This window comes from Chelonia mydas, chromosome 3, assembly GCF_015237465.2.
Source record: "Chelonia mydas isolate rCheMyd1 chromosome 3, rCheMyd1.pri.v2, whole genome shotgun sequence".
Lineage (NCBI taxonomy): Eukaryota > Metazoa > Chordata > Testudines > Cheloniidae > Chelonia > Chelonia mydas.
Window position 1 is genome coordinate 134433955 of NC_057851.1, and position 15578 is coordinate 134449532.

The window sequence follows — 15578 nt, forward strand, 5'->3', positions numbered from 1 at the left end:
ATGCAAAATGGGAAATGACTACCTAGGATGCATCCGATGAAGTGAGCTGTAGCTCACGAAAGCTTATGCTCAAATAAATTGGTTAGTCTCTAAGGTGCCACAAGTACTCCTTTTCTTTTTGCAAATACAGACTAACACAGCTGCTACTCTGATACCTAGGAAGGAGTACTGCACAAAGCGATCGGGCGATCATAGTGGGCCACAAGCTAAATATGAGTCAACAGTGTAGCAACTGTTGCAAAAAAACCAAACATCAATCTGGGATGTATTAGCAGTAGTCTTGTAAGCAAAACACGGGAAGTATTTTTTCCGCTCTACTTCACGCTGATTAGGCCTCAACTGGAGTAATGTGTCCAATTCTGGGTGTCACATTTCAGGAAAGATATGGACAAACTGGAGAAAGTCCAGAGAAGAGCAACAAAAATGATTAAAGATCTAGAAAACATGACCTATGAGGGAAGATTAAAAAAATTGGGTTTGTTTAGTCTGGAAAAGAGAAGACTGGGGGTGGAGGGGAGGGGACGGACATGATGACAGTTTTCAAGTACGTAAAAGGTTGTTACAATGAGGAGGGAGAAAAATTGTTTTCCTTAACCTCTGAGGAAAGGACAAGAAGCAATGGGCTTAAATTGCAGCAAGAGCGGTTTAGGTTGGACATTAGGAAAAACTTCCTGTCAGGGTGGTTAAGCCCTGGAATAAATTGCCTAGGGGAGTTGCGGAGATTTGGAAGAGCAGGTTGGACAAACACCTGTCAGGGATGACCTAGATAATACTTAATCCTGCCATGAGTGCAGGGGACTGGACTAGACGACCTCTCAAGGTCCCCTCCAGTCCTAATGACCTTCAGTTTATTGTCTGAGCCCAACCAACATTACGTCCACCATCATAGGCGATGCGTGGGGGGGGGGCATGCGGGCTTCAGTGCTCCCCCCCCCCCCCGGTTTCTACTTGCCCTGCCCGGGGGGGGGAGAAGAGGGAGGGGGGTTCTGTCCTTCTCCCACTGCACCTGCTCCCTGCCCCCCTACATGCTAGGCCCCTGTCCCTGGCAGCTGAGCCCGGGCAGGGAGCAGAGGAGGCAGGACCAGCCACTTCTCACACGGGTCGCTCAGGGTGACTGCTTTGTGCAGCACAGCAGCTGCCTGCGAGGGAACCTGGCTGGGGCAGCGGCAGGAGCAGCGGGCCACCCTCCACCCTGGCCCAGCTGTCAGGGACGGGGAAGAGTGAGCCGGAATCCCCTCTCCCGCCTGGCACATTTCCGGCTTGCTGGGCTCCTGTCCCCAGCATCTGGCCCTGGGCACAGGGGTGGCCTGCCACCACCACTAGAGCAAGGCTTTCGGGCAACTGCTACGTTGCACAGAGCAGTGACCGGGAGCGGCCAGCTTCAGCCACATGAGAAACAGCTGCGTCCTGCTCCCCTCCAGGACCCGGCTGCCAGGGAGAGCAGATGAACATCCTGGTGAGGGAGGCACTGTGGGAGAAGGACAGAGCCCCCTGCACCTCCCCGCTCAGGTAACACTGGCGGGGCTGGGTGAGCGTGGCAGCCCCAGGCTTGGCGTAGGGTGATGGGCATCGCTGGGCAAAGGAGACTTGGGGCACTCATGTGTCCTTCCCTTTAGATTGTGCCCCCCCCCAATATGGCGAGGCATGAGTCATTTAGGTCCACTGTAACTCATTCTTAGCTAAATTGGGCCAAACCAGTATCGGACCCAACGTGGCCAAAGGAATCCACAGCCATTTTTGTTCTCTCATAACTGTGCATAAAATGATAGGACCAAATCATAAACATGTGTAGGTCGAGTTAAGCTGGTTAGATATGGCTCTAATAAAGTCAAATGGGTTTGACACCATTCCAAGATATTAGGCACAGGAGGAGTTTGTTTTATTTTTGGTTGATATCAACAGTTTAGTGGTGGCTGCAAGACAGGCAATTCTGGAGAGTGGCAGTGCTCTCTAGTGATTCGAGCAGGGGACTGGAAACCAGTACTCTTGGGCTCTTCTCCTAGTTCTACCACGAGCTTTCTCTGTGACCTTTCACAAACCGGACTCCTGTTCTGTCTCCACTCTGTCCACCTTTCACAGTCATCCCTCCTTCCGTTCGGACTCTCCCCTTCAAGCCTCATGTTCATCCCCAGCTTTCCCCTTTTCCTTCTATAGCTGCTTGGTCTCTTTCACACTGCAGTTTCTGTCCCTCAGTGAAATCCGGATGGCCCTCTGCTGCCATCCAGAGTCAGAGGGACCACCATTCTTTGTACCCTCTCTCTCAGCAGTGATCTCACATGTTCACCCAGTCTCTACTATCAATGACTCTCCAGCCTTTGTCTGCACTTCTGACCTGTCTCTGACATCCCCTCCTGGTTGCACTGCCATCAGCTTCAATTTTGCCTGGCCAAAACAGAGCACCTTCCCTCCCAACTCCTTCTTTCTCAGTCACTGACAACCTCGTCTCCCTCCATGTCACTCAGGCCTACAATCCGAGATTCTGTCTTTGACTCCCCCACTCTCCGTCAGGTTGAGAGGCAGAAGAACAGTTGTGAATGTGTACACTAGTTGTATGTATGAATTTTTTTCTCTTCTTGCACTCTTTGTATTTTGCTTGCATGCACTTCGGGGTGAGCACTGGGTCTTTGTGTGTGTTTGGATGACATCTTACCACAAAGGGTACATCTACACTGCAATCCTAAATGTGACTGCACCATAGGTAGACATACCCATGTTAGCAATATGGCAGTGAATAAATATGTCAGTGAAGACACAGTGGCATGGGCTTCAGTGAGGGCTAGAAATGTGAGTATGTAATCACTGTCCCCAGTGTGTTTGTACGGACGGTGCTGCTGCATATACGCTAATAAATGTAACCATGCTAGCATGGGTAAAGCTACTTGTGGGTATGTCTACTTGTGCTGTAATCTGACCTCGGACTGCAGTGTAGCCATACCTAAAAGGGGCCCCAGTCTGGACTGGGGCCTCTGGGAGCTACTGCCATGTAAATATTAAATAACAATCGACACATTCAATTATAGCTCTTCAGCCTGAAACAAATCTTTCAGTGTTTCCTGAAGAGGTTGTGTGCTAGTACTAGAAATAATCAAGGGATTTAATCAATTTTTAAAAGTGGCAAGAATCAACCATTTGCCATATTTTAGCATCATCGGTTTATATAAGAATTATTGGCTATGCTAAGGTTGATTTACTTCAGAGACCAAAGGAAGATGGCGATGCTGTGACATTGCAAAAGGAAACAATAGGGTGTGACTGCCAAGTGTCACTTAAGAAAACTGTACAGGTAAGAGGAACTCTAATTCATGTGTAGTTACAAGGAGAGACAACTGCAGAGCAGCAGTAAGAGGGATCAGAAGGAAGAATGTAAAGGGTTGTGATTGACAGTTGATTGCAGTATCATTAAGAGTGTGAATGACTGAGGTCACAGCAATGGCATGAAAGATGAGAGCACTAAAGCTGCCTGCAAAACTATGCAGAATGTTCTGTACATGGCACTAAAGGGCATAAATTGGAATTGTCAGGATGGATAATAGATGTAATAAAAGAGAAAATGACTAGGTGAGACAAATGTGCGAATATTTGACTAGCACCCTAACACACTATTTTTAGAACTAGTGAGAGAAAAGTAAATGAAGAGACTTTGACGGGGTATATGACCTATTTGGATCCCGGGAGCCCATGTAGCTGCTAAGGTAGAGTCAAGACTTCCAATCCCATTTTTTTCCTGTCAGATTTAGAGATTTTTTTTCAAAGCACACAGGAAGGGATTAGGTGGCTGAGTAACAGAGGCAGCTGGGTCTTCTTAACCAGGTTCCGGTGACATGCATAATGAAGAGAGGAGGAAAAGAGTGAAAAGTTTTGCAGCACAGTGAGATGGGAGTCACTTCATGAGGAGACAGCTGCTCTGCTTTTGGACCCAGAGCATGGAGGGCTTTCCATTTTGGAACCTTTTCCCACCCTGGAATGGAGAGGGAGTAGACCTTTTGTTTCTGTTTCGGGAGAGTACTGCACAGACCACCAAAGCAGGGAACCCACCTTGCAACACACCTCTGTGTAATGTATAAAACAACCTTGTTTCAAGGTCTTCCCTATTCTCCCATGCCCTTGTTTTCCACATAAAATTGTATGGGGGAAAACCTCAAGGCTTCAAAACGGTGTGTGGTACAACTCCAGACGTTCAAATGTTCAGCTTTTCTCATGAGGATACTAAGTAATATATTTCTATTGTTTCAGTATTTCTTCCAATCCTATCCTGTACCAGGAAGTGCAGAAGTGTGGAAATGCAAAAAATTTAAGACTTTTGCATGTAAAACATGAACTAGAGTGCTACATAAATAGTTTTTTTGCATTTTAATAGAATTACTATTTGCAGTAGCACTCACTAAGTGCTCGGTGTTTTCCAAACACTTCAGAAGAACACAGAATCTAAGAACAAACAAGTAGACAGTGGTCAGGGGAAGAGGAATAACAGTAGGTGATTAAATATATATATATATATATAATTGTATAGATAGGTGATTATTTATAGAAAAGATGTTAAATAATACTGAGCAGAGTCAGGTGAATGTTTATCTTTATGCATATATTCATGTTTTTTAGAATTTTTTTCTTGTGGATTTTCCTTAGATCTTTGGCTACTTTATAGTAGAAGGTGATGCCCTTGCTTCCCAGCTAGATGAAGAAAACATGGTTTTCCTGGTGTCCCGAAGACAGCGAATTACAAAAGCAGGTGCCATCTTTTAATATTAATTCCAAAATCTACTCTAGTGCACACTTTTTTGAGGATACAATTATGAGGTCACGTGGCTGTTTGTTTGTTATGCACACTTCTTGTTCTTACCATGTTCATAATTTACCCTCTTTTTTTAATCGTAGGCCCTCATCACTGTCCTGTTTGTACCTGAATATTTCTCAATACATTGAGCACACAGACCTTGCCTATTCGCCCGTTTTCTTAAATTCTTCCTGTTTTCTTCTTTTCTTCTTATTTTTAAATGACTAGATCACCTGACCCAAACTACTTCTTAACAAACCTCTTCTGCTCCTCCCACCCATCCCCACATTCCTCTGCAGCTTGCTGTATGGAACCAGTCCCATCCTCAAGATATTAATATTTGAAAGTTCAGTATGATTATTTAAAGCCAGTATTGAATAGTCTGCATTCTCATCCATTACATCTCTGAACTCCGTCCCTTTACATATGGGAGCGAGGGAAGTGCTCTTAGCACCTTGTTCCTAGTTATGTATTTTGCCTAGTCTCCCTAGCTTTTTATACCTGTGAAATAAAGAAAAATGTTATTTCACTGGCAGGTGTCAAGAGACGAGATGTGATTAAGTGTATAGCAAAGGTGCCACAGTTGGATTTCATGATAACAGCATCTCAGAAGGGAACGTTAACCATTTTTAACAGTCAGGTAATTCTGATTCATGCTAGATTTTTCTTTATCCCATTGTTTCGTATATTATGAACTGAAGAAGTATGAAACAGAAGTGCACGCTTATATGTAAAAGCTACATGTCTTTTTAACCAGGTAAATTTTGCTACAATTTTAAGTACTGAGGGAAATAGTCACTGGATTTATTTTTAGTGAATCTTGCCTGCTTTCAAGCTTGCAACAGTTGTCTGAAAGTGCAGACACTTAAAATTTCAAAAGATCGTTCCTCAGGAACTGTCGAGCTTTTTCTAAAAACTCAGGTGGCTTTTTTGGAGTTTGTTTTTTTTATTTTTTTACTTTTATAAAAAGCACAATTAGCTGTAGAACTCATTGCTACATATATAAGTGAGAGCAAGGAGTCAAAAAAAGGGTTGGACACTTATATGATTATTTGAGAATATCCACGTTTAATAAGTTTAAAGGCACGCTTGCAGGAACTAAATCCTTGTGCTTCAGGGCATTTACCAGCCTCTTGAAACTTTTCCTATGCATTGGCAATTCCGTAAGTGTCTGCTCTGGGGTTATGTGACAGTGCAGGGCTTCTACCCCACCTTACAACTGTCACCCGTGTGCTGCCACACACGAGTGAAATGAAGAGAAAGCAGTCTTTTACCTTGCTCTTTGCTCTCAGGCTTCAGGGTCACCTCTCCTCGGGGTCTCTAGTGCCCTGCTCCTGACAGCTCCCCAGCTCTCGTCAGCTTGGCCCCCTTCCTGGAATAGTAGCCCCCAAGCTGTCTCCTTGAGCACCTGGCTCTTTGCTCTAGGGACTCCCCACGGGGTTAGCTTCTCTCCACCATGGCTTCTCTTCCCTAGGCACAGTCTGTCTCAAGCACTGCCTGCTGCCTGGCCTCTAGCAGCCCTTTATTGGTCCAGGGGTAGCCCAGACCTTTTAACTGACTAGACTGGGCTCACCTGCTCTGACACAGGGGTATTGGGCACAGTCTACTCACCCCCATTACAGATTTCTTTTAACTTCTGAAGTATCTTCTATTGGCTGCCATCTGAGACAGGATATTGGACTAGCTGGGTCCTCAAGTCCTCCAAAAATTCACTCAGGCATCAGGGGGTCCTATGATCCCATATCTGCCACTGACTGGCTTTCCTTCTAAGCACTTTTTCTATTATCATCATGAAATTATGCCTCTGTTGTGTACTAAACCAGAAAAGATGTAGCTGTCACAGCATATTTCTATCACTGAGCAACTTAACTTATACTGATGTCTAAATGCTTTTGTGGAAGTAACCTGTTGACTGCATGTTCGAAGAGTCGCTCATCGGAGGTGAACTCACATGCAGAAACTCAGATAAATGGGCTTTGTTCAGAACTCCACAAGGACCTGCTGGGAGGCCACAGGCCTGTGTCACAGCGGCTCCAAAGTCGGTTCTCTAGACTGTGGGCTACAAGAACAGATGCAGCCCCTCCTTACTCTCTTATGGAGGCGTTCCGTGTGTGTGCATTGATATAAGCAGTCCTTTCTTCAGAGCAATGGGGAGCCCACTTCTGCAATGTCTGAGGGCACCTGATGCAGTTGCATCACCTCCTCACCCCCAAGCACAGGTAACACAGGGTTTATGTGGTTTTGGAGGGTCTATTGTGAAATTCTCCCAGATGTGCACTATTTGACATTTTAAAGGTGTGGGGCCAAATTCAGCCCTACTGTAAAAAGACACAGCTCTTCTCAAGTTAATGGAGTTGTGTCAGCGTGGAATTTCCACCTTTTGAGGAATTTCTGATCTAAAAGGCCTATGAATCTTGAAGGGTTAGAACAGTGTGCTCATTTAGTACTCTCCAGTAACCAGTTTAATAGCAGTTCAGACTCCAGATATTATTAAAGCAACATTTGTCAAGGAGTCTAAGATATTCTATGAATGGTTAAAGAAATCTACTCTAGCCAGGCTATAAAATGCAGGGAACATATATCACACATCTGTGCAGATTGTCATTTCTGTGATCGGAGCGCAGCCAGTCTATCACAATATTGTAAAAATGCAGTTAGGTTTTAAAGCAACAATAACACAGTCCAGGTGTTTCAACTAATTAGGACATAATGCTCATGGAAAGAGTGAACGAGGCAACCAAAGATTCATATGGGTAATTAAATGCCAAAGCAAAATTGAGGCATTTGGTAACTACTGAAATAATTTATCCGAAAGCCCAGGCCTCTGTCTTCAGGAACATTATCCCTCTTACAAACCAAGGCAAAAGAATTCCGCCCAGCACAGCAATAAAAAATAAATTTTTCCCTGTGCTATTTAGATAGTTCTGCGCTGCTGCCTCCTCCAAGTTTCCATTGACGTCACTTTGACATCAGTGTCTCTATTTCATTTCCAGAGTTTAAATGATTTTACATCTTGGTCTTTGAAGCTGTGCATGGAGATTTTGAGTCATGCTGGTATAACTGGGCATGCTGCTTGGAAAATGATGAAAGCATTACCAAGTGGGTCACACTCTGATTTCACTTACTGTGGATTTAACCAGGTGTAATACCATTGGCTTCATTGGAATAGCTCTGGGTTTATACCAGTACCAGTATATGTCTACCCTGCTGTCAAAGATGTGATTGCAGCCCATGTAGACAGACACACACTAGCTTTAATCTGGCTAGTGAGAGTACCAATAGCTGTGAAACCACAACAGCACGGGCTTCAGCGTATGCTATACAAGCCCACTTGAGACCCTGAGTACTTACTCACATGGCTAGGCTGCATTGGAGCTCATGCTGCCATGGCTTCACTGCATGCTATCCGTATGCACGCTAGCTAGATCAAAGCTAGCTCCGGTATGTCTGCGTGTGCTGCAATCAGACTTCCAACTGCAGTGTAGACAGACCCCAAGTGACAGCAGAATTTGTCTCTAGCTGTGAATCAGTTGGTCTGATTCCAGTTACTAGCAGAAGAGCCCACATCAAAGCCAAAACAGTGTTAGCACCTTTTTCAGCAGCCTTGGTCCAGAGATCAAGATTCAAAAGGAATGGACCCTAGTGTCTCATCTTTAGTGGTGTTTCCTCCAGGTCAGCTCCGTAGCATATTGGCAGGATCATATGATGTGAGGAAGCTTGCCTTGTAGCTAAACTTATGGGTCTTGCAATGTGCATATAGAGGTCATTTGTCTTTTGGGTTGTCACTTCATGAGCACTGCCTTCATGAATAGACTCAGGTTTTATTTATTTTAAGGTTCTGATTGTACTTGATTAGATACTTGAACAGGGTTCTGGGTTTAGGATGCACATATTTCCCACTTGAGTCAGTGGCAGCCATGTCCATGAATCCATGGGCAATGCTTGGTCTGATGTGAGTAGTGAATTTCTGGATCTTTATCATGACACTTTTGGGTGCCCATCTAAGCAGAAACATTCTTCCTGGTATAATAGACTTGAGGACAAATTCTGCACTCTATACTGGTGTAAATCCAACATGCCTCCATCAAAGTCAAAACACTGGTGTTCACAAGCAACATATAGTTTGATTTAGTGTTCTCCTGGCACCACTAACCTTACACAAAGTAACATTCGGGAGTCAAATTTGACTAAGCAATTGTATGGCCTTCCAGGTGTATTCCTTCAAAAAGTGTGTTCTCCTCATGTAGAGATTTTGGGACACAGGGGGCTGGAATTGAGAATAATTGGAAGCCAGGGGAGGTGGAAATGGCAAGGAAGAAAAAAATTGTTTTACAAATGAAAATAGAAATAGTGAAGAGGATTCTAGTCACCCCACAGCATATCTGTCTGCCTCATTCTACACTAATAAAAGAGTGGAAAATAAATGATTTCCAGCAAATTATTGCTTTGACAGCTGCATGTGTCATTTACATTACACAACTCTCAGAATGATTGATTCAGATTGGATGGCTTTCAGCATCATCACTTAACTTATCAAGTGACACACTTCCATCATCTAAGTGTGCTGTGTAAATTGTTCAGATGTAATTATCTTCCAACATAAATACAGCATAGAGGCTTTTCTAGACTGAGTGCGACAAATGTAAATCCCGCACACCCTCCCTTATGTCTGCAGCTATTAAAGTTTAAAGTAGAGGCAAAGGAAAATTAATTATTAATTTCTAAACCAGTAAATTCATCTTTGAGGGCAAAATTCTACCCTTCTTTCTAAGATGTATTTGGCTCTCACAGGCTGGCAGCATTTGCCTGAAGCACTCTAGTTTGACAGCAAATGTTGATCGCATTGGCCGATATCTCATTACCCATCTCATCAGTTATAAGGGAGGGGCTTTCTAGAGAGGGAGGATCTGGGGTGTGGTCTGATGAGAAGCAGTAGGAGCAGCCACGCCTGGGCAGAATCCTGGTGGTGAAATCTGTTTTAATTTCTTTGTCAATAAAGCCAAACCTCAGGAAGCCAGTGGATTGTTAACTCTACAGAGCATGTGGAGTTTGTTTTAGGGAAGACTTGAAAAGGCAGCTTCCTGCTCAGTCTCCCACTGCAGCTAAAGAGTATTCCCTACTTGCACCTCCAAAGGCAGAATTTGATCCTAGATTTTCTATGTATGATTGAAGTGGCACATCTGAGAGAAACCAGTGGCAAACAGATGATGGTGAGATCCTGGTAGGAGGCGGGGCTGCCTGCCTGTGGGGTTGCAGGAGAGAAAAGGTTCGTTCAGGATTCTCACTCTTGCAAGCTGAATAGTTCCATGTATAAAGAAATAAACTAACTGATCTTCTTGGGAATCCGGCTGCAGCAGACTTGCATCAGAACAAGACTTACCATGAACGCCATTATAAAAATGGACATATTGCACTTCTCTCTTTCCCTCAAGGATCTCAAAGTGCAGACAGATGGCAGTTATTGATTCCCATTTTACAGATACTGCATCTCTCTCTTTGTTGCTCTAAGTCACTGGCAGGCTGAACAATTGAACCCACTAGTCCTAACACCAAGTCTCCCCCATTCAGATGAAGAGAAAACAATTGCACTTTGTGGATTCTCTGTAACCTGAAGTCTTTAAATCAAGGTTTGAGGACTTCCCTAACTCACACAGGAGGTGTGGGCCTATTACAGGAGCGGGTGGGTGAAGTTCTGTGGCCTGAGATGTGCAGGAGGTCAGACTAAATCAGAGGTGGGCAAACTATGGCCTGCGGGCCACATCCGGCCAACGGGACCCTCCTGCCTTGCCCCTGAACTTCTGGCCCGGGCCGCTAGCCCCCAGACCCTCCCCTGCTGTTCCCCCTCCCCCGCAGCCTCTGCTCACTGCGCCGCCTGCGCAATACTCTGGGCGGTGGGGCTGCAGAGCCCGGCCTGACCCAGTGCTCTGTGCTGCGTGCTGGCGTGGCTGGCTCCAGCCGGCTGGTGCAGCTGCCTGTCCCGGTGCTCTGGGCAGCGCGGCTGTAGCACCGCCAGCCACCGGTGCTCCAGGCAGCGCGGTAAGGGGGCAGGGAACAGGGGGGGTTGGATAGAGGGTAGGGGAGTTCGGGGGGGGTGGACAGGGGTCAAGGTGGTCAGAGGGTAGGGAACAGGGGGCTGAATGGGGGCAGGGGTCCCTGGGGGGCAGTCAGAAAGTAGAGGTGGGGTTGGATGGGGTGATGGGGGGCAGTCAGGGGCAGGGGTTCCAGGAGCGGTCAGGGAGAAGGGGTGGTTGGATGGGGCAGGTGTCCTGGGGGGGCAGTCAGGAATGAGAGGTGGGGTTGGATGGGGTGGTGGGGGGCAGTCAGGGGCGTGGGGTCCAGGGGCAGTCAGGGGACAGGGAATGGAGGTGGGGGTTGGATGGGGCAGGAGTCCTGGGGGGGGGGCATCAGGGGGAGAGAAGCAGGTGGGGGGTCAGATAGGCAGCAGGGGCTGGGTCATGCCTGGCTGTTTGGGGAGGCACAGCCTCCCCTAACCGGCCCTCCATACAATTTTGGAAACCCAATGTGGCCCTCAGGCCAAAAAGTTTGCCCACCCCTGGACTAAATGATCATGAAGGTCCCTTCTGGTCTATGAGACATGGTTTGTTATTCCATTTGGTTCCAGATCCTAGAAAAAGCACAGTGACTAACTCTCTGCCTGTGGTGATTGTTGAGCTGACTGTGCTCAGATTTTTAATTCCACTGCCATCTACTGATGATCTTTTTCTGTTTCTGTTTTGTTTTCAGATGAGGGCTCTGACAAGTACAAACATTGCAGTAAGTTTGGGTTTTTTCTCCCCTTCTAATTAGATAGAAAATCAATTACAAATCAACAGTTAATGAAGTGAAATAATTAGAAAGTAAACATTATTCTAAGACTCCTTTTCTCCTTGAGTCTCCTGCATCATTGTGCATACTGCTGTATGTCAGGATATTCTGGTTCAATTCTTTCCTCTCAATTACAGAGAAGTTTGGGTATCTGTTTCCCTGGGTGGAAGGATGCTTCAGATAAGTACTTCTTCCACCAAATGCCTCTTCCCTCCCACCCATCCACTCACCCACCCACCCACATGTATATCTTTCCAGCATCTTTCCTGGAGCTGCAGGGTAAGAGGTGAGATTCAGTTGACACTACAAGTTTAGTAAGAAAAAGTGGCATGCTGAGTAGTGAAATACAATTCTACAGATTCCTAATTGGATCGTATGGTTGATTGACTGACATACATGAATACACTCCGAAGGCTAAATTTTACCCTGAGAATAAAGAACAGGAGTACTTGTGGCACCTTACAGACTAACACATTTATTAGAGCATGAGCTTTCATGGGCTACAGCCCACTTCATCGGATGCATAGAATGGAACATATAGTAAGTATAGTAAGTATATATATATACAGAGAAGGTGGAAGTTGCCATACAAACGGTAAGAGGCTAATTAAGATGAGCTATTATCAGCAGGAGAAAAAAACTTTTGTAGTGATAATCAAAATGGCTCATTTAGACAGTTGACAAGAAGGTGTGAGGATACTTAACATGGGGAAATAGATTCAATATGTGTAATGACCCAGCCACTCCCAGTCTCTATTCAAACCCAAGTTAATGGTAGCTAGTTTGTGTATTAATTCAAGCTCAGCAGTTTCTTGTTGGAGTCTGATTTTAAAGCTTTTCTGTTGCAAAATTGCCACCCTGAAGTCTTTTCCTGAGTGGCCAGAGGGGTTGAAGTGTTCTCCTACCGGTTTTTGAACGTTATGATTCCTGATGTCAGATTTGTGTCCATTTATTCTTTTGCGTAGAGACTGTCCGGTTTGGCCAATGTACATGGCAGAGGGGCATTGCTGGCACATGATGGCATATATCACATAGCACTGCAGATCTTAGGAAAGCACATTACCTCAGAGGATTTGAGGACCAAAGTCTGTCATCAATCCTAACAGCTGATGTGACCCCTTGCTGCAATCAATGAAGATATCCTGTCCCTCAGGGCCAGGGCAATTGTACTGATGGATCCACCAAAGCGGGTGTTGCTTAAGAGGAAATAAAGATATTTTAGGCCACCCACCCAACTTCTCCAACTACCACCCACCTAAACTTATAACTGATGTTGCAAGGACTAATTTGACCTTTGTAGTCACTGCAGGGATGTATTTTAAAATAGATACACATGACTGTGATGAGATAGCAGAAACACCCTACCATGCACAAGTAGGTGTGTATTATTTTGGTCAGGATATGGAAACCAGCTATGGTTTGCGTTCTCTGTTACTGTTTGAGCATTGGCACCTTCCTAACTTCATAGTTCTCTGTGTTAATATCCTTGTATCAGATCCCCTATAAAATTCTGTGGTTTTTATAGATGTTGTCAGAAGTGGTTAAAACAGTTGTGACATGCATGTCAATGAAGTGGAAATCGCACCCGATGTCTGGCTGTGCTAACCCACAATCTACTATTAAGGTGTCACAACCAAACAGGGGTTAAATGCCTTGCATAAATCCTATGCTTGTCTGACATGGACCTCAAATTTCTGTAGTCCCCAGGGCTTTACTGAAGGATTCATCCTGTGAATGTAAATGTGATTTGAAGGAAGGTCCCACAGGAGGAAGGTGTTCTTTGACTCTTTTTAAATGTAACAATTCTGGGAAATATTGTTTAGGAAAGGGAATACTGCTGCACCATGGCACAGCTTCTTTGTTGTTGTTGTTTTCATTGCTTGTTTGGGTTTTTTGTGGGTTTGGCGTTTTTTTTAGTAGTGACCCTGATTTTCCTGAACAAACATAAATGAACTTTCAATATTTTGGAAACCTTTAGGATGATTTTATTGCCTGCTGGTTGGAGAATATAATCAAAGAATCCATTGGGAATTTTGCAGTGAAAATGAGTTACTTTGTCGTGTAGACCTGGCCGTAGTGTTAACCCTAAGATTCCTTTTGCCAGTAGAGTTTATGCCACTTGGGGAGGTGGTTTAACCTGTGTAAGCGTTGTCCCCACTAGGAGCCTTTGTCAGTATAGCTATGATAGCAATGTCTTTGTAGTGTAGATTAGCCCTAATCTAGGATCTCTGGGATTAGCTATTGGTCACTGACTGCCCTCATCTCCCGTCCTAGGGACAAGAAGTTTTTATTTATTTGTGTCTGTATGTCAGACAGTCCTACCCTCACTACTCAACTAGCCCTCCTCTTGCCCTTCTCCTGACTGACTGACGCACTGCAAATTGAAATCAAAATGGCCACTATTGGACTTCCTGTTCTGTGTTAAAAAAAGGTCAAATTGAGTTATTTTCAATAATGTTGAAACCAGTGTTTTGATATGTCCAGAATGAACTGTTGCTAAATAGTTCATTCGGCAAAAGACTTCAAGATTTTGACTTTTCGTCCTGAATCAGGATGAAAGAAAATTTCAAAATCCTGATATTTTTTCATGGGACAGAAACTCTATTTTCCAGCTAGCTCAAATATATGCTGTTATAAAGTTAGCCATTCTGGAACTACTTGGGAACCAAATATATGTTTTAAAAAATAAAGAGTGTATACTAAAATTGTAATTTTCGTTTCAGTAGTCTGTATCTGAACTCTTAGTAAGATTCCAGGGACAGATCCTCAGCTGATATAAATCTATGCATCTCCAATAACTTTAGGAGTGCTGTGTTAAACTACATGAGTTGAGGTCATAGCCCCAGCAGCTAAATTAGTGTTAGAATGAAGAGCTGTGAATAATGTGTTTCCGTATCTCCTGATTAATTTCTGTATAGCTGGACATCTTTGCCTTGCAGGACTTATATTTCTGGTCCAAGATCTTCAGAAATAGCATGGTAGAATTAACAATCCGTTCTTCTCTGTCTGAAATTAAGACATTTTCATCAGATTTAATCTGGGCTGTGATGCCACTTTTAGATCATCCATCAATCTGTATCTTTTATGAAAATGAAGTGAGGCTGGATGCCAAGTTAAGTGAGAAAATTTCTCTGAACTCTCCATCTGCTGATAGATAATTCTCAGCAGCAGTGCTCTTGCCACTGTATTGCAGAATAACACCTTATGCTCCTTCCAGTCTAAATTCTCATAGCATTTTAAAAAACTGAGATTCATGAAACCATGATTGGAAAGGAATGGTCCCATTTAAAAGACAGGAAAGTCAAGGCACAGGAAGGGTGTGAGTTTGACCAATATAACACAGCAATTGTGTGACCGATCCAGGAATAAAAGCCAAGTCTCCTGGAATACTTGTACAATCTGAACTTTTCCAAATACCAGATTGTTAAGAAGAACATGAGTTGTCAGTAGATCCTTTCCTGTTTTGCTTTATGGTTTTATGGACAAACAAACCTGATTTCATTCTCTGATGATAACTACATCGATGTAATATATCTTAACTTGTGTATGGCATTTGACTTAGTACTGCCCAACATGCTGGTTTAAACATTAGCAGTGTACAACAGCAATAAAATGCATGTTAAATGGCTTAGGAACCGGCTAACTGATCAGTCTCAAAGTAGTTGTAAATCAGAATCATCAGTGAATGGGGGTGTTTCTAGTGGGATTCCACAGGAATCTGTACTAGGCCTGATTCTATTCAACTTTTTCATCAATAATCCTGAAGTAGATATAAATTCACTGGTGATAAAAGCTGTGGATGAAACAAAGATTGGTGGAGTGGTAAATAATGATGAGGACAGGGCAGTCATACAGAGCGATCTGGGTTTCTTGGTAAGGTGGGCCCATTCAAACAAAATGCATTTTAATACAGCCAAATGCAAAGTTATGTGTCTAGTCCCAAGGAATGCAGATTACACCAACAGAATGGGGGACTGCA

At 44.2% G+C, this 15578-nt stretch overlaps 1 protein-coding gene across 1 annotated transcript in view; it reads left to right on the forward strand.

Moving 5' to 3' along the window:
* The window catches only part of WDR64 (WD repeat domain 64), a 133322-nt gene that overhangs the window by 11526 nt on the left and 106218 nt on the right, over positions 1–15578 (forward strand). Inside the window, exons 3-5 of the mRNA XM_043543330.1 lie at positions 4627–4729; positions 5311–5414; positions 11519–11548. Coding sequence (XP_043399265.1) covers positions 4627–4729; positions 5311–5414; positions 11519–11548 — 237 coding nt within the window. The remainder of the gene's footprint in view (positions 1–4626; positions 4730–5310; positions 5415–11518; positions 11549–15578) is intronic.